Raw genomic sequence first — 14,104 nt, 5'->3', positions numbered from 1 at the left:
TTTTTAAGGAACTTTCTACAATACTGATCTTTTACTCCAATTTTTTTAAAATCTTACTCAAAGGTAAAGTGCCCTCGAGCTGATGCGACATTCACAAGCAAGGAGACAGAAATGATCCTCGTAACTTCAATCAATTGCTTTGGTGAATACGGTTGTGAAAGTATCTACGAACAAACTCCTGAGGAGGCTTCTGCTGTCGGCATTATACGAGAAGCCCAGTCAAACTTTCACAACGGAAGGCTGTATTGATAACATCTATTATCTGCTATATCTACTATTGTATAGGGTGTTTTTTTCGATGTATAGAACTTTACGTTGCAATAAAACAACGATGGATTATTCGATTGACATGAATTTTATTTTTTGCCAACATTTGTGGCCGTATATCGGCAATAACAATTCGAATGTTGTCTTCCTTCTTACATAGCCCCACAGAAAGTAGTCTAGCGGTGTTAAATCACAAGATCTTGGAGGCCAATTCACAGGTCCAAATTGTGAAATTAGGCGTTTACCAAACGTGTCTTTCAATAAATCGATTGTGGCACGAGCTGTGTGGCATGTTGCGCCATCTTATTGAAACCACATCTCCTCTGGACATCATGGTTATTCAATTCAGGAATAAAAGAGTTAGTAATCATAGCTCTATACCGATCACCATTGACTGTAACGTTCTGGCCATCATCGTTTTTGAAGAAGTACGGACAAATGATTCCTCCAGCCCATAAAGCGCACCAAACAGTCAGTTTTTCTGGCTGTAACGGTGTTTCGACATACACTTGAGGATTAGCTTCGCTCCAAATGCGGCAGTTTTGTTTGTTGACGTAGCCATTCAACCAGAAGTGCGCTTCGTCGCTAAACAAAATTCGCTTATGAAAATCGGGAACAACGGCAATCTCGTTTTGGGCCCATTCGACGAATCTACGCCTTACTTGATGATCGTTTGGCTTCAATTCTTGCACGAGTTGGATTTTGTAAGCACGTAAACCAAGATCCGTCTGCAAAATCACGAGTTGGATTTTGTAAGCACGTAAACCAAGATCCGTCTGCAAAATCTTCCATAAAGTGGATGGACACGGATCCAATTCCTGTGCTGGATGGCGGATGGACTCATTCGGGTCTTCCTCAATGTTACGCTCTACAGCAGCAACAGCTTCTTCTGTACGCACCGTACGGCGTCTCTGGGGATGCGAGTTATTAACAAGAGTAAACGTGGTGCGAAAACGTTCCATGGTTAATCGAACTAACTACTCTGATGGACGATTTTGTCGACGATAAAATGGTCGTAGGGCGCGATACCCATTCCGCACAGAACCATTATTTTCGAAATAAAATTGCACTATTTGCAAGCGTTGTTCAGGCGTGAGTCTAATCATGATTGCCAAACCAAACTGAGAATAAATCACTTGACAACTGTTAAATCGGTCACCATCTTGAACAGCAATGCCAACTTAACGGTCTATACATAAAAAAAAACACCTATTACAATTGCAGTTGCGACTGAAAGCAGAAAGTTTTATGCCGTCTTTGTTGATTTTCGTAGTGCTGTCGACTCTGTCAGTCATAACTTACCTTGGGCACTAGCTATGGTGCCAGTCTCAACTTTATCAATCTTATAAAGAACTCATACGAGGATGCTTCAGTCTCTGTCAAAGGCTTTGACCGATGTTCAGAGAAGATCTCTAGACCTTCTTGACTTCTTTAAGCAATACGGTGTGTCAATTGATGCCACCAACGAACTTCTTATGTTAATGACTCGAGGACTCTGAGACGGACATTAGATGCAAGCTAAAAACTCTTGAAATACATTCAGTTGAACAATTTATTAGTTAAAATTTCAAAAACCAAAATCATTTCCTTTGGTTTTTCATTTTTAACGAAATGCCAGAATCTTGCGTAACCAGGGTAAATCCTTATTGCTCAATAATTTGCCTTCTTGACGGTTTAAAAAAAAAATGTTGAAGAGATCATTTATCTAAAATATTATTTAACTTTGTTTTGTTTATTGCATATTTTTTCCAGTAAGTGTTTGTAGAATTGACCGAAGCAATAAGAACGCATAACCCTTTAGATATTCTTGTGCTACGAACGTTTGTATTTCCTTATAAGCAATAATTGATTGATTACTGTACCCTGTAAAAGTTCCCTTTTAAACAGAAACTGTCTACCTATCTATATGTCAATTAATAGAAAAGTAGAATGCAAAAATAATCTGAATGAAGCAGTGAATTTAAATTTTAATTATTAGAAGAGACAAAATATTTTAATTCGGTAGGGCAGACTCAACTCAAACTGAGACTCAGAAAAATCTATTTTCTGTTCTCCGTCTAGTCAACCATCGACCGTCAGTCACCCAGTACTTAAATTGCTTTCTAACAAAACAAAACAACCTGATACAGGTCCTTATTACTTTCGAAAAATCGATAAAATCCATTTTTTCTAAAGTATACGGGCTTGGCAACGAAACTCATATCTCGGCAACGATTGGTCCTAGGGGACCCCCATTGGTACACAAATGATCAGGGACGAAAAAAAAATTTTTTTCAATATCTGTTCTCCGTTCTCTGTTCTCTGTCAATGCTCATAGGAAATGGCTGCGATTGGAAATTGGCATCTGTCTTTTTTTTGCGATTTTCGTACGTTTTTCGTACATTGCTATAAAACACGATAAGTGTCCGAGATTTGCAGCGATCGAGTTTAGTCCCTTAACGGAACCCATTGAAATTGGACAGACTGGGGGTTGGGAAGTATTTTTAAATATTTATAAACCACATTTGTAGGGTATCGAGAAAAAAATCATTTCTCAAAAACAGTACATATGTACAAAAAAGTTCTTGAACCAAACGACGCGCAAGGTCCGGACCAAAAACATTTATTCTTGATGATTTTTAGAAAATGTATGAGGTGCGTCGATAATTTGCAAAAAACTGAAAATTGGGCTTCCTTTTAATCATAATTCACTAAAACTAGAAGGCTTTGATTTTGTCTTCAGTTTCTTTCAAGTGATTATATACCCCGTATAGACAGTTAAAAGTTTTGTATTTAAAGTTTTCACATATTGTACAGTGTGTTTGGGATATTCTGTGCTATATGCAAAACGTCTTGGGTGACTCAAATATGTTGCTATCATTTTAAAATTCAGCAAGGAAAAAATTACCCGTAGTCACATCCAAAAAGTAGAAATTGAGCACAATTAAATATTAATAAATACTTTTAAAAAAATTGAAAATTTTTCTTTGATTATTATACAGAAAACCATGATTTTCTCAAAAAGTATTCAACCTATCGGCAAAATTTTAGAACCAGGAAACACGTGGTTTTCTAATTATGGGGAAAAATCTAAGAGACTGTGAAAATTGTACTTTTCGAGAATGTTATAGGCCGTATCAAGAGCTACAATTTTTGTGTTTACGGTTTCCGTCTATCACATACGCTGTTTGAGATATTTGAAAAAATTCAAATGAAAGTCACCATTTCTCGCCCTCAATCTAGACTCGATGACGTCATTTGCTATTACCACGTACTGCATGGTTTCAGAAAACAAGTATTTTCTTGAAAACTACTTACTCTGTTGGAAAAAATCATTTACCAGGAAACGTGGGAGATCCAGTGCTATAACCTCTATTTTGAACACTGTTTGAATTATATAGAGACTGTGTCGTTTACGTGCAAAAAAATCTAAAACATCCTAAAACTCTCCGTTTATATGGGGATAGATGAAAAACTGCTAAAGATGCTATAATTTGATTTGAATAGTATCGTAAACTATGTCGAGAAAGAGTTTCAGGTTTCGTCAATTATACAGGACGCTCGAGACATTTGAAAAAATATCATTCGACAACGCTATTGTTTGTACAAATTTTAATATTTAACAAAGTTTGCTAAAACTTTGAAGTTCGGCGAGGCTTGAAAGACACTTTATACAGGGTGTATGCACAATAAAATTACATCGATTTTGAGAAAGTTTCATAGTGGTCCGCAAGATCACGATAGAAAAACAATGTCTCCCACTAGAACAAAAAACTGCAAAGCGTTTTCTATTCAAAATACAAAGCTGCTTCGCTCTACGCGCTACGAAATTGCCCCACCCCCCGTCAATTTTTAGAAATCAGTCATATATTGATTTTGCAAGGAAATAAAAAAACCACTTGGAAAATTTCAATTACGATACAAATTTTATTAAACAGTCAATATTAAAATCACAGTCTACCATAAGGCACCATGAGCGGCATGCACGACTGGAGCGGCGTGGACGGCAGCAGCAGAGTGGACAAGAGACTGAGCTTGAACGGACTTGTGAACCACCGGTGCAGAATAAGCAGCGACAACAGGCTCTGCGTGTACTACTGGAGCAGCGGCGTGAACGACTGGCGCTGCGTGAACAACAGATTGAGCTTGAACGGATTTGTGAACCACAGGTGCTGAATACGCAGCGACGACGGGTTCAGCATGGACCACCGGCGCGGCATGGACTACCGGAGCAGCATAGGCGACAGGCGCAGCATGTACAACTGGGGCAGCATGTACTACTGCTGGCGACGGATGAACAATGGACGAAGCTTGGACGCTCTTGTGGACTACCTCACCAGCTGGGACAACCACGGGAGCAGCCTTAGCGACGGCGACGACAGGCTCTGCGTGAACCACGGGGGCGGCATGGACGGCTACTTGCACTTTGGGGGGGTCAACGATAGTTTGCTCTTGGACGCTCCTGTGTACAACCTCGCCGGCTGGCACTACCACGGAGTGTGGCAAAATTCCGGCTGACGCGTAAGCCAAAGTGGCGGCCAAAACTACCTGTTGGGAGAGAGAATATACTTTTCAAGTCACGCCTTGAAGTTCAGTTTTTCAAAAAGTGTTTGACTTTTAATGGTATAAGGAACATCTACTTTGATTCCATAGTTAAAATTTAAAAAAAACGCGATAACTTTAGTGGATCCCTTAGAGCATATTTTGAAGCCCGTTTCGGAAACGCCACCTTAATCACGAGTGTATGTGTCATAAGTAGAAGTTGCAAACTAGTCACCGAGTTATATGTCACCGTCAGAACTAACCAACATGAAAGTCTACCGAAAATGCTGGGATTTCTAATCAGAAATTTATTCAAATTGAAAAAAATTGAAAATACTACGATTTTACATTATATATATACAACATCCCTCAATTTATACACACTTTGACAAAGAAATTTTTAAGATTTGTGTTTTTTTAAAAAGCATCAGTTATCAGACTTTCGTAGATGAATTTAGGTTTATGTCTTTAGAAGTTAGAAGGAAAATTGCATTTGCAATATTTCGATACAAATAATTGAACTTGAATTGAAATGAGTTTTAATTTGTAGCCTATTTTTTAACGTTTGAAAAAGAAGTCTTACTGTTTTTTCAAAGCCGTACCTGTATAAATTTAAGCTATCCACTCTATAATATACTTGTTTGCTATATATATGTATATATGCTATATAAATGTGTTTTTCTAGTATATAACATTAATAAAGAAATTTTAAAATCGTTGGAAAAATTTAGAAATAATAATGATAATAATTCTCGGCATTCTGTCATTTTAACGATATTGGTATGGCCAAGCAGAGAAGAGATTTTTATTTGTTTAAGCGAAAACCGGACTAAAAAAATCAAGAAATTAAATTTCTTTAATAATTATTGGAGATTGTAAGAATATTTTTGTTCAATGTTTGCCAAAACAGAGATGTGATATTTCATACGCCTGCCACTGGTGTATTTTAAAAACATTGTTGTACACTAAATTCACATCTTCATATGCCGCTACATATATGCCAAATTTCATTAAGATATCTAAAGTGGTGTCACAGATATTTAAAAAAATATATTTGTTTGTAAATATATATGTATCTCAAAAGTTAATACGTTTAGAACATGTTCACACGAAGGAGGACATGTTTATGTGAAGTTTTTTTTTTATTGGGCCCAAAAATCGCCTCCTGAATTGTTGACATTCAGTTAGAAAACACCCTGTATATTAGTTAGTTAATAAAGTATCAGGAAACGGAATGTCGAATGAGAAGAGGAGGAAAAAAAAGCGACAAAATGAGAAAAAATAAAAAAGAACCCAGAACGGAGCAGATTGGAGAAATAAAACAAGTGTGTAATTTATGAAAAAATAAAAAGATACGATAAAATTTAAAAAAAGATATATCCATGCGAGAATTGATATCTAAAAGAAAAAGTTTGAAGCAACACTTAAGCATGTATAAGGAACAGAATAAATCTATAGAAAACCTTTATCTTAACCCTCCGCCACTAAAAGGTTGATGAAATATTTATATTGTACAAAAAAAAAGTTCTGAAAAAACTCAAAATTATATATATATATATATATATATATATATATATATATATATATATATATATATATATATATATATATATATATATATATATATATATATATATATATATATATATATATATATATTAGAGCCTAATGTTCAGTTTACTTTCACTTTTCTGCGAAATATATTTTTGTTTTGATTAATATACGTATGTTTAGCAATATTTCTAATTTAACATTAAATAACAACATTTCTTCACTTTAAGCTTGCCAATGAGTAAAACTTGATGTGTTCCATTTTACATATCTTCAATTTTTTTCGACACACTCTTTCATCTTCAAATCCTCGTTAAGAAGATCAGCATCTTAATAAAAAGAAACATGACATATTGACGTTGTTTTACCAAAAATATGCAGCCTAAAATTTCCGAAATCTATATCGGAATCTTTACAAGCCCAAAGCGAAATAATTCAATGTACTTACGAACTTGAACATTTTTGAACTATTTGGTTACTGCTTGACTGTTTGTAAAGCTATAATGATTTATTTATTGTTACGCCAAATTTATACCCGAATTTGGCGACCACGCGATGGATTGTAAAAACTCGCTTCCTTGTTGTTCTCTTCAATTTTAGGCGCGCCGGAAAATAAACCCGCTGTCATTGGCATTTTTAATAACGTACCGAATGGTACGTAATTTCTTGAAGACCAAATGAAAAAAGTATCGTTTACCGGAAGGTATTCCTCCCTACGTTATACCTTTACTGATGTACGAGTTATTTTTTTTCCAGTTTGACCGAGGCCTTATTTAATTATGATAGCATGATAATGCAACACGAAAGCGTACATGGGGGGCCTGCTTTTTACGGCATATACAGGATGATTGTATTTTTGTGGACTTACTTCTCCAATTATATTGAATTCCCGGATTTCCTGTTCTTCATTTAATTGGATTTGATTTTGACTTGACTTTTTCAAACTTTTTGAAACTGACACTGGTTGATGCGGCTCTGGATATGTATTGAAATAAAATTTATTGACTCTCTTACATGTGACAAAAGACAAAATTCAATAAAGAATAAAAGTTATTAAGAAACATTGACAGCTATATGCACGGCCTACTAACACAAAAACAAAAAATGCACTTTATTTTCCTAAGACTACAACAAACTATGTTTGCCATATAAAATAAGAAAATTGTATTCATGAATGTGGAAACGGAGAACTGTAGAAAAAATCTGGCTACGCGACTGCATTTGCCTTAAAAAAACCGCCCTATATCTCGGTTGGTAGTGAAGATATCGCTATGTCATTTTAACCGCTTTCCACTCGAATTACTACCACCACCACCACACTGTGTCCAAAAAGTACAGATTTCAAAAAATTACGCTTTGCATTTTAAACACCCTATATCATAATGATAATAAAAATGGAATCCTAAACATCTTTTTAAGCGGAAAACAGTGGTTTACTCAGATTTTTTTCAAGAAATATGATTTTAAAAATTCGAACTTCGAATGTGATGATTTTTGAAAATTTGTTTGCGCTTTTTATACGTTTCTCAAAAGTATATGATTATCTAAACATATATTTTTAATAGGCTTATATTTTCACATTTTAGAAAATTTACTTCAAACTGATATCCAGCCTATAATGCGAATTCTGCTTTTTTTAAATGTATTGTAGTGTTGTAGAGAAAGAAATTAACAAGGATAAATATTTATAATTGTTTTTTAAAATATTCCTTAACTGTTAAACATTTTTGAATAGCGTATATATAAAAAGCGTAATTGAATTAAAAAAATATATACGTCGTGTTTTATATACCTTTATTTTGTGTCTTTACACTTATACTTTATAAAAAATCAGCCACTGAATTCTGGATTCCAAGTTCTAGACCAATCAGTTGGTGGTAATCAGTATGAGATGTTTTTTTTAAGTTTGCTATTTTTAGAATTTAACAATAATAATCCTCGACATAATAATATGTTAACTGAAATACGCCACGCATTCTAAGCAAAAATATTCAGTTTTTATAATCCCATTAAGATGGAGTGTGTTTGACATACATAGGACACCTGAAATGGACGAATGCTCTTTTTCACCCTATGACTAAAAAAGCTAGAATTGTTTTGATAACGGCATCTTTTATTTCTCGAAAATTGAGCGCATCATAGTTCTATCTCTAATAATAACTGAGATACTCCGCAATAACAACGAAAAATGAAATGAATGGAAATCGGGGTTGTGGATTTGAGAAAAATGACTATTAACGATTTTTATTTCATGTTTCCATTTCACTATTACTTTTTATTCACCTTGTGCTTATTCGTTTTAAAAATATCAACACTAAAGTATCTTCGATTCTGTAAGGAAATAATTCTCCAATATATAACACAGATGGAAATCAATATTTAGAACTGCAAAATAAATATGAAATATGAACTATGTCTACCAAAGCTCCGAGGATTCAAAAATGTCTTCATCTAGAGGATATTATATTTTAATTAAAAAAATCTTTCCAAAATTGAGAAATTTATCAGCATTAGCTGACCTTTAGAATAACTTATACTATAGGTTGATTGTCTTAAATATTCTACTAATATCTATTTAAAAAGTTATTTCTTTCAACAGATAAAATCGATATGATAGTCAACTGTCTTGGTGACAACATATTGACTATGCTTAAAACCCAGCAGAACTTCTTTATTCTATGACCTTTAGTGACCTATAATACTGCTGTCTGGCGACGGGGTAAGCACGTCGTGAGAGTTCGCATCGCATTGCAATTAAATAATTAAAAAATAGAAAATACTCACTGTAGCATCTATCTCACTGTAACTATTTGCTTAATATTGTAACATTTGATCATAAAAGCAAATTTTTATTTAGAAATATAACAAAATAAATTCAAAATATATGTACATATACAGTTTTAAAAAATTATCTGGAAAGTGCTTAGAAGCGCTGGTACCAAAGACAAATAACAAACAAACGACGCATCTAAGTTAAAAACTATACACTAACACATCTGTCTGGTATAAATAATTACTTAAGTTTACAAATGATTTTTGACATTATCAGGAAGTGGATTATGTGTTGGGAGCTTGATAAGTAAGGTTATATAAGCCATTGTTACTTTTAATGTTATTATGCTGTTTATAATCTTGTGTCCTGGTATGTGCGAATGTATATTTCTGTAATGGAATATTACTTTCAGATACCTAAATTTAAGTAGAGGGCCCCTTGCATCGAATTTAAAAAGAAGGAATTGTATATATTAATCTTAGTCTTCCTTTCTCTACAGTGTTAGTGTAATTTTACTAGAAATGTCCAATGTGGTCAGTTCAACTCTACTTATTGTCAATTAAAAGTTCTATTGTTCACAATTATAGATTCTGTTCTATCTACATTATTTTTGTTTTTCATTTAACTCTTAATAAATTGCCATTGTTTCTTGGAATCATTGCCACAGTCGCAACATTTTTATCTAAAGTATTGATTATTTAAAGTTTTAATATAATTTGTTAGTTTGTTTTTGTTATAGTCAGGGTGTTTATTCATGGTCATCCACTTACTGCTTTCATGACATCTTATAATTTTTATATACTCCCCCAGCTTTGCGTGTGATAAGGACATCTTGAAATGATGCGAAATATACTCACAATAAATAGAAACAATTCGTGTGTTCAGCGACATAATCATTAAACAATTACTAATTAAATAGTAATATTATTAATAATAATAAAGTTTATTATTCCAATACATAAAATGGCAAATGCAACAATACACAGAAAGAATAATCGGCTCTTAGGCAGCTTCCTTCCAAGTTGAAATCAACTGAGCCTGAAAAATGAAAACTAATATGGCTCTACAAAAGAAACGCATTAATTAGAAATGCAAATAAAAAACAGACGCGAAAAGTGCTAAGAAAGAAAGAGAGGAGAAAGATGTGGTTTTACGAATATTAGCGAACCACTATCTAAATAAATGCTCACATATAATCATGTTCTAAATTTACACTTCATTTGTTTTTCAAATGAACTAATGGATATCATTTACCATCATTTATTTTACATTTACTAACTGTAGTATTTAGTAGAAAAAACACTTCTTAAAAACTCTCTTATGTTCTGAACATCGATACGGTAGGTTATTTTTTTTTAAGAAGATATGATGGATATTGGAATTTAATTATCTTGTAAAACAGACATATGACTTTAGCCCATACCACTGAACCACAGAAAGTCTTCCAAAATCTTCACTCCTATTAGAATCTCTCCGCCCATATATTAGCTGTACATAATAATTTTGAACTCTTGGGATCCTTTTAATATCAATAGAATCCAAGAATGCACCATAAATTGTGTCACATAAAACAGACTTAGTTCTATGACAATGGGAGCACAACAATGTTAACATTGAAAATACCTTCTTTATACATAAACTAAAGTTTTCTTTAATTTTTTTTATTGTCGTCGAAGACCCAAATTTTTAAAAGAGTTTTTAGGTGAGATCATACTATTCCCAATTCTAAATTTCATTTTTATACTTTTGGTTAGTTCATCGCGAGCGTTATAAATCGTAATCATAATAGTATGGATCACACACACACACCTGAAGAGTGCATTCTCAGAGAAATGCTCAAGGTTCTCAAGAGGAAACATGCAGCAAATTCCTTGATGAGAATAGCAGCTCAATAAGACCGAGGCTATACGCCATTAGAATAAGATCAACATGCTTTAAAATGGTAAGTCATCACCATCATGGCTCTAAGCAGGTTTTTCTCTACTCAGAAAATGAGGGATTTCTCATGGTTATCCAGGCCAGACTTATTAAAAACTCGCAACTACGCACAACACTTCCTGATGCTGGAGGTCTCGACAATGCACACCTAGGACGTCACAATCAACCAGCTCTCAACTATGATCTTCAGACATGCCCATTCAGTTACGAATACCAGCCCCATACAGTTTTAGAAACAGATAGTGCGGTGCTGTACTTGGTCAGGTCTATATTTCAGTCTAGAGCAGTAGACTACAATAGACCAGACATTGTCATCATTGACAAGTATAAGATATTAGGGCGGAACTAAGGCAAAGAAAATCATGAAATACGAAAACTTAGCCATGGAGCTCAAAGACAGCTGACTAATGTAATTACGATTCCACTAGTGAAAGGATTATTTCGAAGTCTCGTATGAAATCTTCATAAAATTGGACTATCCCAGAACATCATAGGATTCTTCAGTCGTGACCAAATACTTACGTTAGGTTACTTACGCGAGTCTCTCCATATTACCTAAACTGCGAAATAAGTTTCTACATGGTTTCCATTTGGGAATTGGTCATCCGTGAAGCAATTAAAGCCTACCATTCAACCCACCTGGTAGGTATTTAAGAACAATGATCAGCATCAGTTTTGGACAGAGCTCTAACGAAGCAACAACAACCAGACGCAGGAAAAATCTTTCTTTATGTCCTTAAATAAAATTCGTTTGTTTTTGTTGTTTTCCTTTACGGTTCGTTTGTTTATTTCAACAAATATTTTAAATTATTTTTTAATTAATTAAATAAATATCTATCTATTTATCTATCCACCAAGCTAATGTTAGATAAATAACTACAAAAATTTAGGTTTTCAGTTGAGAACACCAAAAAAAAAAACGATAAAATCCAATATCAGAGCAAACTTTAAACCCCAAAAAATATTGTCTCTGCTCTCGCTTAACGGCCTTATTTCAAAACGAACATTGAAACTCGTCTCGGTTCAACTGACCTACAATCTCATAAAGCATTTTCACAATAATAAAGTTCAACGCTGTTGCGGGAATACTCCGAAAAACTTTCGAAAACCGAGTCAAGGCGAGCTCAAAGCCTGTGATAAATTGCCAGATATCATTTTCTTGTTTTTAGATTAACGTTAAGACCGGCCCCAGATTTATGATAAACTTTCTTTCTACCGATTTTTCGAGAAGTATCCCGCAAACCAATACCCAACACTTTTATGAAGTTAACTCTCCGGGGAGTTTCAACCAAAACTCCTTAAATTGCATTTATAATAATATCATTTTATTCTAAATCCATTACATCACATAGGGCGAAGTTGAAGTTACCGTTCCTCATCAAACTTACATTTGTTTTCTATAAATTATTTGAAATTACTCAGTAACAGTTAACAGTTTATTCTATACAATATTCAAACGAAAAAGCAATGTCAAGACATGTAACTACTCTTATCTATAGACTGGCTCGGTTATGAGGCACCACTACCTTATCTCAAGAACTAGAAAAGATTGATCAAAAAGTTAAATACAAAAGTTGCCTGGGTAAATTTGAACACTCTGTATGTTAATATTGACTTAGACAGCCGTTTCGCACTGAGCAGCGTTGCATATTATGCAACAAATGTGGTAAATGGCATTTGAGTCGGGAGTTTATATTATTGTCGTTTATTTTTGCGAAACTTAAAAGCGCTAAAAACAGACACTCATGGCTCCAAAACAACAGAAGAGAATGCCTCAAATTAAAATTATAAGAATCATATGTAAATTTAATTTTTAGAAATAGATATTCAGAGCTTTTACTGATTGTTTTATTAAAAAGTAGTATACTAATAGCGCCCTCCCTGCATGTCGAATCACACAATTTTATATTTTTTTAAATTATGACTTGAAGATATCTTTTCTTTAATATTAGCAGTTTCACTTAGTTCCCAAATTACTAGAAACAGTTAAACACCTAAGAACTTCGTTATTAAGAGTAATTTACAAGAGATTCTTGCTTAGATCTCTTGTTTGGGAACGTCCATGCAATGGCTTTTTTTTAATTAAATCCTCATTTGACTCATAGATGTTCTCTAGACGAAATGAACGGTACAATTGAGTATCAACTTATAAACGAGCAGATGCGTATTTTACATCAGAAGTTAGGTGTGATTTGTATCGTGTCACAGTCGCAGGATGGAGCTCTAAGGAATAGGATTAGAAACTTTTTAGGATTTTAGGCGTTGAGACCGAAGCCATCTGTACCGCTCCATAACCAAAATTAACTTATTTTTTAGGCTGTCAATTTTTGTTGAATAATTTAGAAGAATCGAAGCCTTCAGTTTACCAAGATCTGATGCCTGTAGAATGTAGTAACGCAATAGCAGAACTCCGATCCTCACTAAAGCGACTGAATAGATGGCATAACTTATATCGCTCCACAGCTCCAGAACGGAGACAAGGCAAGCAAATTACTTATGGGTCTTAGATCTTTTGATCACTTGGGGAGGAAACTTTAAAGGTCGGAAGCAGTAATTTTGCAAGTATTTTAGGAATGCAACAATATATTTTATGAAAAACGGAACCGAGTAAACATTGTCGAAAAGCAAATTCACCCATGTTGCAGCAAAAATGAAACAGCAATAAGGCTTTTGTGCATTCCCTAGCTTTTCGTCAACAGCCGGGTTAGATTTAGAATAAACATTTGCTATTTACAAATCTTCTCGATTCCTCTCGCGAGAATTGTTAATCAACAGAACTTGCTGATGTTACGACAATCATCCTCTTGACTTCTTAAGAGCTTAATTGAAACCGGCTTGCATTCTATTCTTTATACTATACTTTCAAACATGAATATTGTCTCGAATGACTGAGCCGCGATTAATAATTTTGGTTTCGGACTTTTCTCTTTTAGAAGAAGGACTACAGTGGCAAGTGTATATTGGAATGCAAAGCTTAAAATCTTTAATATAAAAAATAATTGAAAGAAGAGCAAATGCTAGGTGTAAAACTCCTGTTAAATCCGTGAAATCTGT

At 34.0% G+C, this 14,104-nt stretch overlaps 2 protein-coding genes across 2 annotated transcripts in view; one reads left to right on the top strand and one right to left on the bottom strand.

The window, feature by feature from the left end:
- Positions 1–14,104, top strand: part of LOC132700385 (neuropeptide SIFamide receptor-like) — a 419,618-nt gene that overhangs the window by 336,271 nt on the left and 69,243 nt on the right. The gene's annotated exons all lie outside the window — the stretch shown is intronic.
- Positions 4,190–6,832, bottom strand: LOC132700386 (A-kinase anchor protein 14-like). The gene is made up of 2 exons (XM_060667661.1): positions 6,788–6,832; positions 4,190–4,794 (listed from the first exon to the last, which is right to left on the bottom strand). Exons 1-2 carry the CDS (start codon positions 6,797–6,799, stop codon positions 4,204–4,206), a joined length of 603 nt encoding a protein of 200 aa, XP_060523644.1. The 5' UTR covers positions 6,800–6,832; the 3' UTR covers positions 4,190–4,203.

The sequence above is a fragment of the Cylas formicarius genome, unplaced genomic scaffold (genome assembly GCF_029955315.1).
Source record: "Cylas formicarius isolate icCylForm1 unplaced genomic scaffold, icCylForm1.1 PGA_scaffold_4__25_contigs__length_36172078, whole genome shotgun sequence".
Classification (NCBI taxonomy): Eukaryota; Metazoa; Arthropoda; class Insecta; order Coleoptera; family Brentidae; genus Cylas; species Cylas formicarius.
Note: the sequence above shows the minus strand (reverse complement) of the source record. Positions and strands in the feature narration are given on the sequence as shown.